Source organism: Dreissena polymorpha, chromosome 6, assembly GCF_020536995.1.
Source record: "Dreissena polymorpha isolate Duluth1 chromosome 6, UMN_Dpol_1.0, whole genome shotgun sequence".
Taxonomy (NCBI): Eukaryota; Metazoa; Mollusca; class Bivalvia; order Myida; family Dreissenidae; genus Dreissena; species Dreissena polymorpha.
In genome coordinates, this window is record NC_068360.1 from 87,687,577 (window position 1) to 87,708,484 (window position 20,908).

The following is a 20,908-nucleotide window of genomic DNA, read 5'->3' on the forward strand; positions in this document are numbered from 1 at the left end:
AGAGGCTTGTCCATGCATTCTGCTGACAGAGATGGATTTTGAACCATAATACAAAAAAATTAATGAAAGAGTTTATCTGCACAGGCTAATCAGGGTCCACACTTTCCACCTACACTGGATTTTCTTTTAGGAGAGACATCCTTTGAACGATAAATTCCATAAAAGCTGAAATTGTTGTTCCTGATTCGCCTAAGTGGTCTTAGTAATATTGGACAACACTTTATGCATATGCATTAAGCCCAGTTTTCTAAGAACAGTACTCAAATTTTAAGGGATTGTCAGGCTTTCGTTAGGTATGTAAGGATTACATCAAAGATGGATTTAGTACCCCTTATAGAAAAAACACATCAAAAGTGTGCAAAGCATCTTTGCAAAACAAAGTCAGGAGCTTGTTTCACCTATTCTGTATAGGATTTCTGTCATCGTTTTGATAGCAGGGGTATGAAATATCATGGGCATAACATCAGTATAAGGAGAACAGATTTATCAATGGTTTACTGCAATTCTTCCTATGTTTCTGTGTATTTATCACCACTCATGAGGAGCACTGCAAAGGCATATCTAGAATGGCACTTTACATACATGCATTAGGCCAAAATTACGCAAAACACAGCTCTCTGATTATTAACAGTTTCTACTCACAGTGAATGCAGGCAGTGGTTCAGTGTACTCACCGTGAAGGCAGGCAGGGGTTCAGTGTACTCACCGTGAAGGCAGGCAGAGGTTCAGTGTACTCACCATGAAGGCAGGCAGGGGTTCAGTGTACTAAGTGAATGCAGGCAGTCGTTTAGTGTATGCACAGTGAATGCAGGCAGTTGTTTATTGTACGCACAGTGAATGCAGGCAGTGGTTTAGTGTATGCACAGTGAATGCAGGCAGTGGTTTAGTGTATTCACAGTGAATGCAGACAATGGTTTAGTGTACTTACAGTGAATGCAGGCAGTGGTTTAGTGTATGCACAGTGAATGCAGGCAGTGGTTTAGTGTACTCACAGTCATTGCAGGCAGGGGTTCAGTGTACTTTCAGTGAATGCAGGCAGGGGTTCATTGTACTCACAGTGAATGCAGGCAGGGGTTCAATGTACTTACAGTGAATGCAGGCAGGGGTTCAGTGTACTCACAGTGAATGCAGGCAGGGGTTCATTGTACTCACAGTGAATTCAGGCAGGGGTTCAGTGTATGCACAGTTAATGCAGGCAGTGGTTTAGTGTATGCACAGTGAATGCAGGCAGGGGTTCAGTGTACACACAGTGAATGCAGGCAGTGGTTCAGTGTACGTACAGTGAATGCAGGCAGTGGTTTAGTGTATGCACAGTGAATGCAGGCAGGGGTTCAGTGTACGCGCAGTGAATGCAGGCAGTGGTTTAGTGTACTCACAGTGAATGCAGGCAGTGGTTTAGTGTATGCACAGTGAATGCAGGAAGGGTTACAGTGTATGCACAGTGAATGCAGGCAGGGGTTAGTGTACTCACCGTAAATGCAGGCAGGGATTCAGTGTACTCACTGTGAATGTAGGAAGGGGTTCAGTGTACTCACAGTGAACGCAGGCAGGGGTTCAGTGTAGCACAGTGAATGTAGGCAGAGGTTTAGTGTACTCACTGTGAATGCAGGCAGAGTTTCAGTGTACTCACAGTGAATGTAGGCAGAGTTTCAGTGTACTCACATTGAATGTAGGCAGAGTTTCAGTGTACTCACAGTGAATGCCGGCAGAGTTTCAGTGTACTCAGAGTGAATGCAGGCAGAGTTTCAGTGTACTCACAGTGAATGTAGGCAGAGTTTCAGTGTACTCACAGTGAATGCAGTAAGGGGTTCAGTGTACTCACAGTGAATGCAGGCAGGGGTTCAGTGTACTCACAGTGAATGCAGGCAGGGGTTCAGTGTACTCACAGTGAATTCAGGCAGGGTTTCAGTGTACTCACAGTGAATGCAGGCAGGGGTTCAGTGTACTCACAGGGAATTTAGGCAGGGGTTCAGTGTACTCACAGTGAATGCAGGCAGGGGTTCCATGTACTCAGAGTGAATGCAGACAGTGGTTCTGTGTACTCACAGTGAATGAAGGCAGTGGTTCAGTGTACTCATAGTGAATGAAGGCAGGGGTTCAGTGTACTCACAGTAAAGGCAGGCAGGGGTTCAGGCTGGCCCCCGGTGGGTGAGACCCTACACAGCATGCTGCCCACCTCCTCAAACTCCACCCCATTGATGGAACACATCCGGAACTGCATCTCATTCTCTGTCAGGGTGCCTGTCTTGTCTGTGAACAGGTACTCCACCTGGAATAGGGAACTCAGAATCATTCAATACTTCATTTAAACCGGGCATTCTGAAAATGGGACTTAATGCATGGGCATAACGTGTTGTCCCAGATCAGCCTGTGCAGTTGATACCGGCTAATCTGAGATGACACTGTCTGCATAGACTGTTTTTTTGCTTAAAAGCAACTTCCTTTAAATAAAAAAAATCCACAAAAGTGAAAAGTGCTGTCTCTGATTAACCGTTGCCAACTGTAAAGACTCATCTGAGATGAAATTTTATGCATAAGCATTTTTTTTCCAAAGCGCAGCTCATTTTTATTTCAGACTTCAATTGATAAGCAAGCACAAATTGATGTTGTTGATTGAGATTTAAGGAATATTTTACTGTATTACAAGTACACTTATATAAACACACATGCTATATTTTCATCCAAGATGCAAATTGTTCTTTTATCTCAAAACAAAATCTTGATTTCACTAAAAAGCATATATTAAATTGCAAATATTTTTTGGCTGTGGTAGATTATCAGAAACATTAATATATGTGTTAAATTTAATATATTTGGATAACTGTGTGTCAAAAATAATTTTATTATGTCAAATGAACCTCATTAGTTTGAAAAATGATCTAACAGCTTTTAATGACCGACGAAGGAAAGGATAAAATAAAAATGAGCCTAGCTCGGAAAAATCTTGGCTTGATCAGGGATGTCGCCACAGGCTCATCTGAGACAACACTTTCCAGATTATATTCAACCAAAAAATCCACAAAAAGGAGAAAGTGTTATTCCTGATAAGCATATGCTGACTAAGAAGAAGATATAACCCTTTCACCAATAAGAAGCGAATAAAAATGGCTTTTGTAACCAGCATAAAACCAGAATAGACTGCGAGTAACACGCAGTCTGTTCAGGTTTTATGCTGTTTGCTGCTCATCAGTATCTAAGGGTTGGAAATGAAGCCTTTAAAACTTGAATTTAGTAAGAAAGGTATTCAACTACATTTAACTTTCTAAGGTACTACAAACAAGTCAAAATACGTATTTAAGTGGTAACGGTTTAACACACATGCATTTAGCCCAGTTTTCCCAGAGCAAGACTCAAATATTAACTACAATGTGCTCTGCAGTTACCTGCCCTAGCTCCTCATTGAGGTCCGAGGTGTTGGCCTTGGCACTCTCATTGGTCCCTGGGTCGTACATCTCGATGTCCCAGTTGAAAAACATGGAGCCCACAAACTTCTGTACCTCTGTGGGGATGAAATGGGATTGTAAATAGCAGGTTGGGTTTATTTCAAAAAGGTTTGGGGAAAATTACAGATTTAAACGGTTCATTCAGAATTATAGGTTCTTTTAAATAGTTCTGCAATAATTTCTTAGTTGAAAGGTAGATTCAGAACTCAATAATATTTAGCATATGAACATGTTACTTTTGTTTATTCTAACTTATTTTCAGCCATAGTCTTCGTCAGTTGTATACATATAAACATGAAAACAGGTAGTGACATCAACACCATAAATGTATGTTACGTCATACAGTACAAAATTTTGTCATGAAGGTAGATTAAGGAAAGTCATGGCCACAGGATTTTTCTTTTTTAAACATGGTAAATACTAAATAATTATTCAATTGTATTGCCATTAAATTTCAAAGATATGTAAAATTTGGCATAATTTCATGATCTTCAATTCATGAACTTTTAAATATGTATGATATGAGTTGTATCTTAATGTTTGAACAACTTTTGAACCCTGCTCCAGGAAAATGGGGTTTAAAGCCTTGTTTTCACAGAGTAAGGCTTATTTGACTTCATAATAGAGAGGACCGACAAAAATCCACCAAAATAAGTGTCTTAAACAATCATTTTAGTTCCCACTTCTCAAGTAATCAGTGCACTTACCGATGGTGACGTATAGTGAGATGGGAATGACATAATTAAAGAGCACAACAAACGATAGGAAGTCTTCAAGAACACGTCTAACCTAAAACATAAAATGGTTCTATAACTACAACCTCTGATTTGAAACATGTCTATACCTCAGTTTTTTCAAATCAGGCCATCCTTAAAAAATGTTTGCTTGGGATAAGTTCTGAGCCAAAACATGGCAGGTGGTTTGGTAGGTAGGTGACATATATTTTTGTAGTGATTTTTTTTTTAAAATTTCTACAATTAATCTATATTAGTCAATATTCACATGGATAGCATGAGCATTCAGACCATGTTCTTAACTAATAATTGGTACCTATATGCACAACTTGTACAAAGAAAATTTCTATTTGTTATTTTAACTAGATGTAATAAGAAATTCTATAATAGTCATTATAATTAACAAAGGTTTTAAAAATGCTTTAAAAAATCAAATATAGTTTAAATAGATTTACTTCAACTAAAGGCGACTAAAAAATTGAAGGAAAATTAGACAAATTGGTTTGAACATAGTGTCAATGTGGCAATGTAATGTGCACTGGACTATATATAAGATAGAAAAGTACATATTAGTAAATTTGTAGATTTGAAGATAAAACAATTGATGATCACAGACAGCACAGGCTAATCTGGGACAAAAGTTTTTGAACATGCGAATAACCCCCTTTGCAAAGAGAACAGCTCATTTATAATGTCCTACTTACGCTGACGTCTACGTCTTTCTCTTTTTCTGGCACATACCAGGGTTGACCAACACGGGGTCGGTGTGCATACCAGTATTTCATGCAGGTAGAGAATATTGACTCCAGTGCCAGTATCACCAGGAATATCAACAGGAATGTGTTCATACGTCTACAAGGGATATATTGGCGCATGCTTCATATTTGACTTAACTATCTTACTGTATTTCAGGTAAATGCAAGTAAGAGAGCAAAAATGAGAACCATTTTTCTTTTGTTATCTTAGTCTAAACCTATTTTACCTAAGCTCAATTGCGTTGCAAGCCCAAAGCTCATTGAAACTCTCTTGAGTCAATTTCCCGGGCAGAACCAATTTTTGGTGCCTATTTGATCTTTAAACTTGACAATTGTCTTTCATGCAAATTTGTTGAATTTTATTTGATGCACAATGATTATATTTATGATGATGTGCTTTGCAGGTGAAAAGTACCAAAGATTTCAACATTTCATGGATCTTTTTGAGCAATATTGATTAATAAATCTAAAATACAAATAGTTAACAGGGATTTCAATAGACGCAGAATCCTGCGTTTTGAGGCGAGCAAATAAAAAATGACTCGTTTTTGACGCAACCCTTTTTTCTGCCGTGCGTCATTTTGACAGTTTTGCCAGTTTGTTAATCCACCGATAATTACGAGTAACACCCATCTTATATAAACTGGAATCACAGTTCATTTTTTATAACAAGTCATAATACTACACATAAACATTAAGAAAACACATTTCCTCGATTAGACATAAATTATTCGAGTAGAATTAAATTGCTACGTCATGACCTTCTACATTGTAAATGGTGGACGTATTGTAAATTAACATTCAACCCGCGTTCAATTCAAAAATGGCGATTCAAATTACAAGTAATGGTGATTCAATAACGGAGAAAGCATTAACTGGATTTAACAAACATTTGATAAGGTTTGTTAAACCAGATAACAACAATGAAAATTTGGATTATTAAAGTTAAACTACTACTGGTAAGGCATTCTTAAGTGTATATATTTCGGACATGTATAGTATTCGGATAAAAAGTAATAGATATACTAGATGTTCCATGCATTAAGATTGTGTTATTGAACAAAAGCTACCATAGGGATGATGATAATATAATGAGGATAAATATGTGATGAAAAGGTGCTACCGGTACATATCTTAAATTACTTAAATGTGTTAAAAGACTTAAATGTGTTATGATAAAGTAGATTTTAATGAGCATTTATTGTTTTTACAAATAAACATAGTATAGAAATAATAAAAGTTGTAAAATGAACATGTTTTGTTTTTGAAAAACTTAAAGTCGATATTGTTCGCACAAATTATTGATATTTTGTCCTTATCTTTGTGTACCAATTCATTAAAAAATGTTGTGTTATGTATCATGGTATTTTTATTTAATAAAGCAGTATAACTTTTTAAGATATTGTGTTACTCTTAGAGCATATTTTTATCTAAAAAATTGATTAATACAGACAAAAACACAATTAACGCGCTTCAAAATTGACCCCAGCATTTTTCAATTTGACTCCTCAAAATTTCAGTCCAGGGGTCATTGACTCCTGGTTTTTCAGATCTATTGAAATCCCTGGTTAAGTATTATGTTGATACTTATTTTGAAGGAAAGATATAAAAGTATATAAAAGAGGAGTTAAAAACACAACATATAAAAAGGGCCATAATTCTTCCAAAACACGCTGCCAAAATTAATATTTTCCTATCATCTACATATTAAGGTCATTCAACTGTGAATGTTTCAGCAAAATCCACCCAGAAGTTAAAGAGGAGTTTTAAACACAAGACTCAGGATGAAGGCACAAACAGACATTTGTACAAATGGTTGGCCAGAAAAGTAAAATTCTTAAAACCTCTCAGGGCATAAAAACTAGACAAAACTCTAATTTTAAATTACTGAAAGTACTTTTCTGTTACAGACGTCGTACATACCTTTCCACTCTGGAAAACTTGGTTTGTTTTGGTTTTGAATTTAAAGCTAGTTTGGTTTCATTGCCTGTGTATATGGCACAGCCTGCAAATATGAACACTCATACTAGCAAACCGATTTTCAAAGAGAAAAAGCCTTTTTAAAAAGATGTCATTTATAAATTGATAAAACAAAATCACCCTTTTTAAACATTGTTTCCTGAAAAGCTCCTCCTATAAACCTATTTCTGACTTATTGTAAAAACAAGCTTTATGGAAATGAAAACAGAAATTAGTGTTGTGTGACCGACTTAACAAGAACAGGTTACATAGAATTTATGTACCTTTGTACCTGTTGTTAAACATACAGCCTATTGCAATATTGTGAGATAGATCATTAAGCGAGCATCTTTAAAGGTGCAAGCTAAATGTTGTTTTGATATGATGATAAAATTTGCCATTTTATTTCAAAAGGCAATCATGCATGATATAGAAATAGACCTGACAGTCACACAAACATCTACTATCATTGCAGCCTTATAAAGAATATGCAAACAATTCTATTGTCTTATTTTACGTTGACCTCTAAGTGAAGATAATGGCCACTGCACATGAAACATCATATCATATGGAAATGGTTAGACCTTTCTGCTTTTTTTACAGCAAATATATCTACATATGACACTGGGACTCCTAAAAATACATTTAAATTAAAATGCTGTTAACAAATTATTAGTCTGACATGCTACCGTAAATAAAAGCAGTGTTCTTGAGTCGTGCCCCTCTAAGCAGCACGTGTTCTGGTCCCAGTGGTCTCACGGTATGTTCCCCGTTGTCCTTGACAACCGTGAGGTTCCCAATGAACGAATACAGGTCCGGTATGGGCTGCTGGCACTCAATTATTGCTGTCAGCTTGCTGAAGTCATCTGGGTGAGTGTAGCGGCGGGTCTCTTGTATGCAGCAATGGGTCTACAGGTGAGGAAAGAAATTGGTAAAGGGGTATGTCTAGGTAAATGTGGTGGCTTTTTTCTTGTATGCAGCAATGGGTCTACAGGTGAGGAAAGAAATGCTTAAAGGGGTATGTCCACGGTATGTTTACCACTCAGAAACGCACTTTGACGCATATGAAGTCCTTTAGAAAATCAAATTAAATTTAAGTCCTTTAAAAAAATATTCAAAAGTCTTTGTTTCTAAAAAATAACATACTGATGAGTAGCAGGCTGTCCTGGTTTTATGCTGTTTGCACATAGCCATTTTCAATTTGCTTCTGAGTGTGCAAGGGTTAAAGGGGTATGTCCACCATATGTTTACGCATAACCCGGTGACAAGTCATAACAAGTTTGTGCAATTGTAGTTCAAATTAGTAATGAATCAGAATTAGGCAATGTAAATAAACCATGTCTATTTTACTAGAACAAGGAGGACTGAACAAGGTTTTAAATATCAATTCATTACCAATAATTAATTTATGTTGCCATGTGTAGAGAGAAATGCACCAACGACTTCACAAACCGGACAGTCATTGGTAAAGCAAAACTAGCTTATGTTGTCCAACTATTGCACAGAAAAAAAGGACAATCAATGGTAAATCTCAGTTAGTGTATGTTCACCTTCAGGTTTGTCTCTCCATCCAGGTTGGCCGTGGTGATGTAGCAGTTGCCGTCGGGGTCGGCAGATGACAACATCACAAGGTCACATGGGAAGCTTTTGTTCAGCGGAATTTTGAGGATGTCTCCTACCTACAACACAGGAGAATATGTGAAACCTGCTGGTAATGAAATGCAGATAGTTTAGTTTGTCTTTTACAATTTCAAATATAATATTTAATTTAAATGTTAAACAATAACAAGAGATGTGTTTGTCGGAAACACAATGCCCCCTAATATGCCGCTTATTTTTTTTACCTTTGACCTTGAAGGATGACCTTGACCTTGACCTTTCACCACTCAAAATGTGCAGCTCCATAAGATACACATGCATGCCAAATATCAAGTTGCTATGTTCAATATTTCAAAAGTTATTGCAAAACTTTATTGTAAGGTTAAAGTTTTGGGACAGAATGACAGAATGACAGACAGACAGGCCTAAAACAAGTTATGAAAATTTATGTTTTTTTATTTTTTGACCTTTGACCTTAAAGGTTGACCTTGACCTTTCACCACTCAAAATGTGCAGCTCCACGAGAAGTAAGTAAGAGATTGAACGGAGAAATGAAAAAAAATGTTTTTAATTTTTGACCTTTGACCTTGAAGGATGACCTTGAACTTGACCTTTCACCACTCAAAATGTGCAGCTCCACGAGATACACATGCATGCCAAATATGAAGTTGTGATCAATATTAAAAAAGTTATGAAAATTAAAGTTTTTATATTTTGACCTTTGACCTTGAAGGTTGACCTTGACCTTTGACCACTCAAAATGTGCAGCTCCACGGGAAGTAAATAAGAGATTTAATGGAGAAATGAATTTATTTTTTTTTTAATTTACCTTTGACCTTGAAGGATGACCTTGATCTTTCCCCACTCAAAATGTGCAGCTTCACGAGATACACATGCATTCCAAATATGAAGTTGATGATTTCAATATTTAAAAAGTTATGATAAAACTTTAACAAAGGTTTAAGTTTTAGGAAAGAAAAATACAATGATATTTGACCTTTGACCTTGAAGGATGACCTTGACCTTGACTTTTCACCACTCAAAATGAGCAGCTCCATGAGATACACATGCATGGTAAATATCAAGTTGGTATGTTCAATATTGCAAAAGTTATCAAACTTTAACCAAGGTTAAAGTTTTGGAAAGAATGACAGACAGACAGGACAATAACAATATACCCCCGATCTATCTATGCGGGGGCATAACAAGTATTTATTTTTTAATTGAAAATGGTGGTGTGCCCATTAAGAGCTCTTGAGGCATATTGTGGATATTGTACCCAAAAAATTTTTACTAATGAATTGTGAAATTATTATTTTTTAAATATAAATCCCATGTATATTTTATTCAGATGCACATCTTATCTGTTTTTCTGTACATTCTTTATTTTAGAAAAAGGAAACCTCTATAGTAAAGCATGAGTAAAACCATGATATGATTTGCACCATCAAATACTTTCATAAATTAACAATTTCAATGACAAATAATAACTAGAATGTTTTTAGTTTCTTCAAACCTTATATTCTAAAAACTTTTTGTATCATCAGAATTTAAGTCCCATTAAGTGTTAGAAGGTTACGTTAACTTTTTACCACTTACATGTAGATACGCACTTTGATGCGCTCGTATTCACTAGAAAATCTAATTAAATTTAAGACCTTACTTACTACTAGTGCTGCAACAATACGTCAAAAACTGTATTGCAATATATTGTCAGTTCAAAAACCCGTATTGCAATATATCGCAATATATTGCTAACTTTTACCAGAATTATAACTCACCAATTACCCGATAATCCTGTATATTCCAGTTTTAAACCAAATTCTGGTAAATATTTACTATAAATGTGCTCAAGAATAACAAGAAACACAAACATTCACCAATTTTCTTAAGTATCAAATACATTTTGTGATGAAATAACGTCCAATCGGGGCGTTTTTTTCCACTGAACACGCGTAAATCGCCTAATGTGATGTTTCTGTTTTTATATAACACAAAATATACCCACACTTTCCATGCGACGTTCTACATGTCTGCATAATTTTCGCGCGCTTTTTTATTGAGACAAATGCTAAAGCACTTTTTATTTGACACTAGAATTTTTTATTGTCGCTTTAGCATTAAAATTCGAAAGCGTGTTTTCGAAATTGGGATTATTCGAAACATTTACAGTTGTGTGTAATTAATTCAACGATAATCTGTTCAAAAGCATCGAACGAATGCTCCCATGTAACAACGCTACTCCGAATAATAGACCTTTTGGTATGCTATTTTTACGTAACAATTTATTTACACCGCTTTGTTTTGTTTACCTTGATATCATTATTTCGGATGGCTTTTCTGGAGGAAATGTAAATTAATTTTTTGTACAATTTTCGTACCGGTATGATGACAATTGTATCGCAATACAATATGCGGATTGCGATATATACCGGTATATTGTTGCAGCACTACTTACTACATCAAAAATGTAAAGGCTTTGTTTCCTACCATGAGATACTGATGAACAGCAAACAGTATAAAACCTGAACAGACTGAGAATTACTCGCAGGCTGTTCTGTTTTTATGCTTATTGCATGTAGCCATATACACTATGCTTCTGAGCAGGAAAAAGAGTGCCTGACAACATTACCTTGATGTCCATGGACCTTTCGGTTGTAAGCTGTCCATTACGTATCACCTCCACCTCACGATAGTTCACCTCTCTGTCAGCCTTGTGTCGTAACCAGTCCTCGTATCCCTAAAGTGGGGGCAGACAATAATTATGGGATCAAAAGATTGCGATCAAAAAATATGCAACTTTATATGATAAGCGTCCTGGGAAAATTGGGCTTAATGCATGTGCGTTAAGTGTTTTCTCAGATTAGCCTGTGCATTCCACACAGGCTCATCAGAGAAGACATGTTCAGCCTTATGGTATTTTCTGTTTAAAGGAGGTCACTTCTAAGGGAAATTCCAATTTAAGTGGAACGTGTTGTCCCTGATTTGCTGTGCAGATGGCAGAGACTAATTTGGGTTGACACTTTGGGAACATGCAATAAGCCCAGTTTTCCTAGAATGCGGCTCAGATGATTACATGGTATTAGAGATAGACAAGACCATGTGAAGAAATTACGATTATACAATTTCATGAAAACACTAACTCTGCCTAACATGAACCTTTTTGTGCTACCCTATTTTGTGGAAAAATATTTGGATGTGTCACTTGTGTGAGACAATTGTAAGTTGATAAATCAACACCAACTTTATTATCATATATATGTGTCTATAAAATTTAGATATTAAATACATATGCAAGTGTCCCTAAATATAACGTAACTATGGCACATGTTTGTTAAAGATACCAGAACAGTGACTCAAAACAAGATGACCCTATGTCAACTGGACAGACTTCAACGACACTATGGAACACATCTTGCAGGCACTATACCTGTTTGATGGACTATACCAGTTTGATGGACTATACCAGTTTGATGGACTAAACCTGTTTGATAGACTATACCTGTTTGATGGACTATACCTGTTTGATGGACTATACCTGTTTGAGGGACTATACCTGTTTGATGGACTATCCCTGTTTGATGGACTATACCTGTTTGATGGACTATACCTGTTTGATGGACTATACCTGTTTGAGGGATTATACCTGTTTGATGGACTATACCTGTTTGAGGGACTATACCTGTTTGATGGACTATACCTGTTTGATGGACTATACCTGTTTGATGGAGTATACCTGTTTGAGGGACTAAACCTGTTTGATGGACTTTACCTGTTTGAGGCACTATACCTGTTTGAGGCACTATACCTGTTTGATGGACTATACCTGTTTGATGGACTATACCTGTCTGATGGACTATACCTGTTTGATGGACTATACCTGTTTGATGGACTATACCTGTTTGATGGACTATACCTGTTTGATGGACTATACCTGTTTGATGGACTATACCTGTTTGATGCACTATACCTGTTTGATGGACTATACCTGTTTGATGGACTATACCTGTTTGATGGACTATACCTGTTTGATGGACTATACCTGTTTGATGGACTATACCTGTTTGATGGACTATACCTGTTTGATGGACTATACCTGTTTGAGGGACTATACCTGTTTGATGGACTATACCTGTTTGATGCACTATACCTGTTTGAGGGACTATACCTGTTTGATGGACTATACCTGTTTGAGGGACTATACCTGTTTGATGGACTATACCTGTTTGATGGACTATACCTGTTTGATGGACTATACCTGTTTGATGGACTATACCTGTTTGATGGACTATACCTGTTTGAGGGACTATACCTGTTTGATGGACTATTCCTGTTTGATGGACTATACCTGTTTGATGGACTATACCTGTTTGATGGACTATACCTGTTTGAGGCACTATACCTGTTTGATGGACTATACCTGTTTGAGGGACTATACCTGTTTGATGGACTATACCTGTTTGATGGACTATACCTGTTTGATGGACTATACCTGTTTGAGGCACTATACCTGTTTGATGGACTATACTTGTTTGATGGACTATACATGTTTGATGGACTATACCTGTTTGATGGACTATACCTGTTTGATGGACTAAACCTGATTGATGGACTAAACCTGATTGATAGACTATAGCTGTTTTATAGACTATACCTGTTAGACTGACTATACCTGTTTATGGACTATACCTGTTTGATGGATTATACCTGTTTGATGGACTATACCTGTTTGATGGACTATACCTGTTTGATGGACTATACCTGTTTGATGGACTATACCTGTTTGAGGGACTATACCTGTTTGATTGACTATACATGTTTGATGGACTAAACCTGTTTGAGGGACTATACCTGTTTGAGGGAATATACCTGTTTGATAGACTATACCTGTTTGATGGACTACACTTGTTTGATGGACTATACCTGTTTGATGGACTATACCTGTTTGATTGACTATACCTGTTTGATGGACTATACCTGTTTGATGAACTACACTTTTTTGATGGACTATACCTGTTTGAGGGACTATACCTGTTTGATGGACTATACCTGTTTGATGAACTACACTTTTTTGATGGACTATACCTGTTTGAGGGACTATACCTGTTTGATGGACTATACCTGTTTGATGGACTATACCTGTTTGATGTACTATACCTGTTTGATGGACTATACCTGTTTGATGGACTATACCTGTTTGAGGGACTATACCTGTTTGATTGACTATACCTGTATGAGGGACTATACCTGTTTGATTGACTATACCTGTTTGATGGACTATACATGTACCTGTTTGATGGACTATACCTGTTTGATGGACTATACCTGTTTGATGGACTATACATGTACCTGTTTGATGGACTATCCCTGTTTGATAGACTATACCTGTTTGATAGACTATACCTGTTTGATGAACTATACCTGTTTGATGGACTATCCCTGTTTGATGGACTATACCTGTTTGATTGACTATACCTGTTTGATGGACTATACCTGTTTGATGGACTATACCTGTTTGATTGACTATACCTGTTTGATGGACTATACCTGTTTGATGGACTATACCTGTTTGATGGACTATACCTGTTTGATTGACTATACCTGTTTGATGGACTATACCTGTTTGATGGACTATACCTGTTTGATGGACTGTACCTGTTTGATGGACTATACCTGTTTGATGGACTATACCTGTTTGATGGACTATACCTGTTTGATTGACTTTACCTGTTTGATTGACTATACCTGTTTGATGGACAATACCTGTTTGATGGACTGTACCTGTTTGATGGACTATACCTGTTTGATGGACTATACCTGTTTGATGGACTTTACCTGTTTGATGGACTATACCTGTTTGATGGACTATACCTGTTTGATAGACTATCCCTGTTTGATGGACTATACCTGTTTGATGGACTATACCTGTTTGATGGACTATACCTGTTTGATGGCTGTTACTGTGACAACAAAGATGAGAGGCAGAATGCTGGTGATGGGACTCACTGGAGTGTCAATTAGCAGCTGGAAAGGTGCAAACAAACACATACAGCATATTTGTAATATTTAACAGTGATAAAAAAAATGCAATTCGGATATATGACTGCATTCCAATCTCTAAAAGTATTTTTTTGCAAATACTGTGAAACCATTATTATTTGTCCGACATTAATTTTCGCCTTTTTCGTCCTTCGACCGATGGACGAATTCAAGATCCTAACGAACAATCATGTCCCATATTTGAAACAAATAAGACTGAATTACCGTAGGCATGAGGCATTTAAATCCAGCGTTATCCACGCATATGCACAGGGCTCGAAATTAACACTCGCACACTCGCAAAATGCGAGAAAAAAAAGATTGCAAGGTAAGTTTTAAGCCACTAGTATTTTTTGCAAATAAAGAAATAGTGAAAAAACGAGTTATATTGCTTAATGCGTTCGACGGCGTGAACGCTAAACCGTAGGTCAATTTTTTGAACGTCCGAATACCCATATGCGGAAGCGCGCACCTTGTTTGTTGACTGGTATATTTATAATACAGATACACAGATGGTATTGATACAAAGAACATGAAACAGTCGACTATTCACACTCAAGTTAAATCCGGTTTTGACACAAAGGGGTGTTCATTATACAGTGTACTGACAACTGGCATTTCCTGTAAAACGCAAATGCAATAAGGCTGTATTGAATGCGTTGACTTCGTTTAGGTATAATAGTGTTGATTAGCGCTAATTGTTAACAACTTTATTACCCATTGTGTGTATTGTGTTTTTCAGGGGTGTTGCAGATTATACAGCCTACACGCGGCGAATCTGGATTAAAGACAATACTATTAAACGCAATTAAAATATGACGATGTGTGATCAACACCTGACTGATTGCCAAACAAGGCCCACCTCCTGCAAGTGACTACCAAGTGTCACCTCTCTTTCCCCAGCACGATTTTTTCGCAACCGCGTATTACATGTTTTACAAACAAATCAGACGTTGTTTTTTTTTTCAAAACCAGAAATGGACGAATTTAAGAGCGGACGAAATAGTCATTTTTATGAAAAGGGCGAAATTTTGTGCGGACCAAAATAAATGGTTTCATAGTACCTGCCTAAAATTAAAGATTGAAGGTTTTAAAAACTATAAAATATTTAAATAAATCGCAACTTTTAGTTAATCTCAATATCCAGTAGAAAATATTGAAAACACTTTTATTCCAAATTTTTAAGTTTTTGTAAGCAACACCAATTTCCCAATTTTAGAAAAAAAAAATCCTAATCTAAAGGGCCCAATTTACAAAATGTTGAAAAAAACACTGCTGTTGTACCTGTACAATGCCGATGATAAGGAAGTAGAAGTTTGCCACTCTTCGAAACTGTTCAAACAGGTTCTTGGGAAGGAAGTTCCATATTGTGTACTGAAAGAGCAAAGGTCAAACAAGTGAGACGTAAAATGTCAGAAGTATAAAGCTGTCTAAAGGACATGGATGCCCTGTCATATTTCCCTGGACACAGAAATGAATGTTGTGTGACACATAAAGTGAGCAGCTAATACAGCATGTATGTTCATGTCCTTTGTAAATCTTGCTACACATATAGCCTTATATTTGAATATTTGACATGGAGCAAGCACCATCGTGCAACATGCAACATGTCGTCTTGAAATATGACAATAAAGAAATAGAACAGACAGTCAGATGAACATCTTCTATCACTATACCCATATAAGGGCCATGCAAGGTCGCCGTGGTGTAGTGGATAATATTATGGTGTCCGCCTATTGACTGGAATGGGTTCAATCCCCACTGTGGAAGAGTTCTTTAGATCTCTCTCAAAGACACCAAGTACTGGTTCTAGTCCAGGAAACGGACTTATGATTGTTTCAAATAAGCCTTAGGCTTTCAATATGCAATCGAGCTGAAGTAAATAGGTTTAAGCTAAATTAAGGACCATGCATAAATCCACTGTGACCTTGCCCATAAAGCGCCTTACGTGTTTGTTTCAAACAAAACATAGTTCAGATATTATAATTATTCATGCTAATAAATTGCGAAATCACATAATGCGCAACAAAGTTATTGACCAGGCACAAACATGTGCTTTGATTAAAGAAATTCAAGGAATATGCACAAACTCCAACTATTGATAATCATTTGTGATAATTTATAAGAAATCCAATCACGCATAAAAAAATAATAGGCGGAACATGAACATGTACTTTCACTGTCTACACATAACCAATATGCACAAACTAATCAGAAAGTTTACAATGTGACATTGACCATGAAGTTGTTGTAACCCTCTATAATTTCATCAATTACAAATTATGATAACTCACATTATTAAACAAAAAGTACTTTCAGTTTGTGTCGATGACCTACGTCTTTAAGATTTATTTAGCTAGCTTAATTGGGCAATGCTCTTTTTATTTTTTAATCTGTAACAAAACTCTGAAAAATTGTCATTGCACATACATGTATACATGTATATGAAATACATGTAGTTCCCCTTTATAAATGGACCTTTTTAAATAATGACAACAGTTACCCGTGATGAAATGATCTGGTTTTCTGGGTATAGTTCTGGCTGATGGACCGTAGCCTCCGGATCTGTTGGGAACTTGTGGCCCACAAACACCGACCTGTTGGCCGAGCGTGGCGGCTTCCGAAAACATGGCTGAAAAATATTAAAGGAACCTTTGTAGAACTTTCCGTATATCCTCCCAGCAGCAAGGCAGCTCACTATCAACAGGCATACATTTATAACTTAGCAGATGGGTCAAACATATATGAGCAGTGTTCATTGAAAATAGGGCTTAATGCATGGTAATGGAATTTGTTGTTTCAAGTCTTTCTAAACAATAATCCAATTAAGGTTGAAAGTGTCATCCCTGATTAGCCTTTGCAAACTGCACGAGCTAATCTGGAACAACACTTTAGGCAAAATGCATAAAGCTCTGTTTTCCCAAAGTGCCACTAATATAATTTCGTATACTAATATAAGACAAGAGGGCCATGGTGGCCCTGGTTGCTCACCTGAGAAGTATTAATGTTCTGACTCATGAAGATTGGCAAATAAATGTGACTTATAAAGTGTCAACAGCCCCCAGCATTCATGTTTTTCAACAAAGCAGAAGCATTTTCATGTTCTGATCAAGTTTCATAAAGATTAGATAATAAATGTGACTTCTAGATGGTTAACAAGGTTTAACTACATAGCCATATAAGGAAAACTGCCCCGCCCCTGGCAGCCATGTTTTTCAACAGACCAGAACCATTTTCAAACTCATCCAAGATATTGTTAGAAAAAATGTTCTGACTAAGTTTCATTAAGATTGGACAATAAATGTGACTTCTAGAGTGTTAACAAGGTTTTACTATACACTAAAGCCATATAAGGTAAACTGCCACGCCCCCTGGCGGCCATGTTTTTCATTTAACTGGAACCATTTTCGAACACTTCCAAGATATTATTGGGACACATGTTCTGACCAAGTTTCATGAAGATTGGACTAAAAATGTGACTTCTAGAGTGTTTACAAGGTTTTACTATAGCCATATTAGGAAACTGCCACGCCCTCTGGCAGCCATGTTTTTCAACCAACCAGAACCATTTTCATACTCGTTCAAGACATCATTATAACAAATGTTTTTACTAAGTTTCATGAAGATTGGACAATAAATGTGACTTCTAGAGTGTTAAACAGGTTTTACTATAGCCATATTAGGAAAACTGCCCCGCCCCCTGGTGGCCATGTTTTTCATCCAACCCGAACAATTTTTAAACTTGTCCAAGATTTTATTGGGACACATGTTCCCACCAAGTTTCATGCAGATTGGACTAAAAGAGTGTTAACAAGGTTTTACTATAGCCATATTAGGAAAACTGCCACGCCCCCTGGCAGCCATGTTTTTCAACCAACCGGAACCATTTTCGAACTCGTCCAAGATATTATTGAGACACATGTTCTAACCAAGTTTCATGAAGATTGGACAATAAATGTGACCTTTAGTGTTAACAAGGTAAATGTTGACGACGCACGACGCACAACGCACGACGGACAAAAGGCGATCACAAGAGCTCACCATGAGCACGTTGTGCTCAGGTGAGCTAAAAAGTAACTGGCAGTCTGTTCAGGTTTTATGCTGTTTGCTGCTCATCAGTTACAGTATCTAAGGATTGAAAATACAGCTTTTAAAACTTTAATACAGTAAGAAAGGTCTTAAATTTAAAAAAAACTTTCTAAGGAAAGATACAAATGCATGAAAATAAGTGGTAAAGGGTTAATAGAAAAGTTTTGTACATCTTAATCATTGCTATAACAAATGAGCCTCGTTCTGGGCTTACACCAACATTTACCTTAAACTACCGTATTTATTTGTAAATATTTACCCAGACTTTGTCATAGGCTCTTTCATCTCCAAAATATTCATAAGCCATTGTTCATACACACACAGATTGTCGCCAACAAATGATTAAATATCCATTAACAGCATTTTTAACCTTCCAAAGTTGTGTAATTTCACTGAAATCTATCAATTTAATAGCAGTTTATATTTTCATTCAAAAAGGCTAAACTTTTTCAGCATGCCAGGCTTCCATTCAGTTCAGCATGATCATTAAAGATACTCTTAAAAAACACTCCAAATCAACTGTTTTTGGGAAGGTACTATTCATACCTTGTAAGGAAATAAATTTGCCTCATGAGTTTCAGGTCTAAAGTTTTATATCCTGTTTGTGATTGTTGGTGTTTTGTAAACTTCCTGGTTGAATTTGTATGCTTAAATATGCTTTAGATGAAAATAATTACTACACGTGTATGTAATAATTAAACAAAACCATTTAAAAACTATTTTTTAAATCATGTTTCGGTAAAACAATACAATGACAATGATCTGACTATAATGACAAATGTAAATATTTATTCACAGACACAAAATATGCAATAAAACTTAAGTGGAACTGGTTGTGATCTTAAAACTCCTAATTTGATTCAGACTGAGGTAAGAAAAATATAAATGCTCAGGCAAGAAACATGTTTGTCATCCCTAGGAAATTTGATCCCTGGCCGATTCAGTCAATTATGCATCCATTTGTTCTATAATTACAATACAAACACATTTTGACTAATTAACTCTTTGAAAAAAAAAATTAAACAGACACAATTTCATTCGGACAAAATGCCCCAATGTTTCACTATTGCTTTAAATTTAACCTTTGAATGTGACCTTATCCTTTGAGGTAAGGAAATACTTGTTACACATCACACCTCATCTTTAATGGTTTTTATAAATGCCAAATTATTTTTAAATCAGTACATGACAAAGTTGTGGCTCAGACAAAATTTTCAAGCTGCTTTATGATCAAATTTGACCTTTGACAAATTGTTACCTTAACTGTGAAAGAAGGAAGACAGATGTCACACAAGACACATTGTTTATGATGGTTTATAATTGAAACACAGACATTTTGCTGTTTTAAGGCCAAATTCGATAGTTGACCTCTAAGTATGACCTTGACCTTTGGGGTAGGGAGAAAGATGTTAAACGCCACATGTTGTCTTATGATGGCATACATAAATTTTGTGCTAATTTATTTTAAAATCCATAAATAAATAGAAACATCATGGCTAAGACAGGAATTTCAAGCTGTTAAATGGCAGAATTTTACCTATGACCTCTACATTTGACCTTCACCTTTGAGGTAGGGAGAGGACCTTACAGGCAAAATGTCATCTTAAAGGGATCTTTTCACGCTTTGGTAAATTGACAAAATTGAAAAAAGTTGTTTCAGATTCGCAAATTTTCGTTTTAGTTATGATATTTGTGAGGAAACAGTAATACTGAACATTTACCATGGTCTAATATAGCCATTATATGCATCTTTTGACGATTTTAAAACCTAAAAATTATAAAGCGTTGCAACGCGAAACGATTGAATAATTTGGAGAGTTCTGTTTTTGTCGTTAAATTTTGTGAAACTACGAAGTTTGCTTATATAAGGTATAAAGTACGTCATGTATGTGTACTCGGCGGAATAGCTCAGTAGGCTAGAGCGTTTTTACTTCAGGACTCTGGCAGGACTCCAGGGGTCACTGGTTCGAAACCTGCTCCGGGCAATGTTCCTTTCCTTTTTTTAATTTTATTCTTGATTTTTTACTGGAGCTTTTACGATCCAATGTTTACATTTATCAATATAAAGCATTTAATGAATAAGTTAAAAAATGCCAAAATCTGTGAAAAGGCCCCTTTAAGATGGTTTAAATTTGTGCCAAAAGATAACAAGAGCACCGCATAGCGGGTGCCAACACTGGCTGTGGGTGCAGCTTGTCAGAAGAAAAAGTATTAGAGGTCACATTGACCTTGAACTTTGAACCAAAAATGGGTGTGACATGTAGAACTCATCAAGGTGCATCTACCCGGT

General features: G+C 36.4%; 1 protein-coding gene across 48 annotated transcripts in view; it reads right to left on the reverse strand.

Moving 5' to 3' along the window:
• LOC127836161 (phospholipid-transporting ATPase IF-like) overlaps positions 1-19,168 on the reverse strand; it is a 254,660-nt gene extending 235,492 nt beyond the window's left edge. For 25 of the 48 annotated variants that reach the window (XM_052362616.1, XM_052362642.1, XM_052362620.1 and 22 more), the window contains exons 1-12: positions 18,878-19,166; positions 17,033-17,161; positions 15,814-15,903; positions 14,434-14,514; positions 11,123-11,230; positions 8,442-8,570; positions 7,581-7,800; positions 6,856-6,937; positions 4,882-5,029; positions 4,151-4,232; positions 3,384-3,499; positions 2,111-2,269 (exon numbers count right to left, since the gene is read on the reverse strand). In XM_052362616.1, coding sequence (XP_052218576.1) covers positions 2,111-2,269; positions 3,384-3,499; positions 4,151-4,232; positions 4,882-5,029; positions 6,856-6,937; positions 7,581-7,800; positions 8,442-8,570; positions 11,123-11,230; positions 14,434-14,514; positions 15,814-15,903; positions 17,033-17,161; positions 18,878-18,925 — 1,392 coding nt within the window. In that variant the 5' untranslated portion in view covers positions 18,926-19,166. Of the gene's footprint in view, positions 1-2,110; positions 2,270-3,383; positions 3,500-4,150; positions 4,233-4,881; positions 5,030-6,855; positions 6,938-7,580; positions 7,801-8,441; positions 8,571-11,122; positions 11,231-14,433; positions 14,515-15,813; positions 15,904-17,032; positions 17,162-18,877 lie in introns of all 48 variants that reach the window. The other 23 variants (XR_008028629.1, XR_008028631.1, XR_008028630.1 and 20 more) reach the window with 3 other exon arrangements.
• Between the last annotated feature and the right edge of the window lie 1,740 nt (positions 19,169-20,908).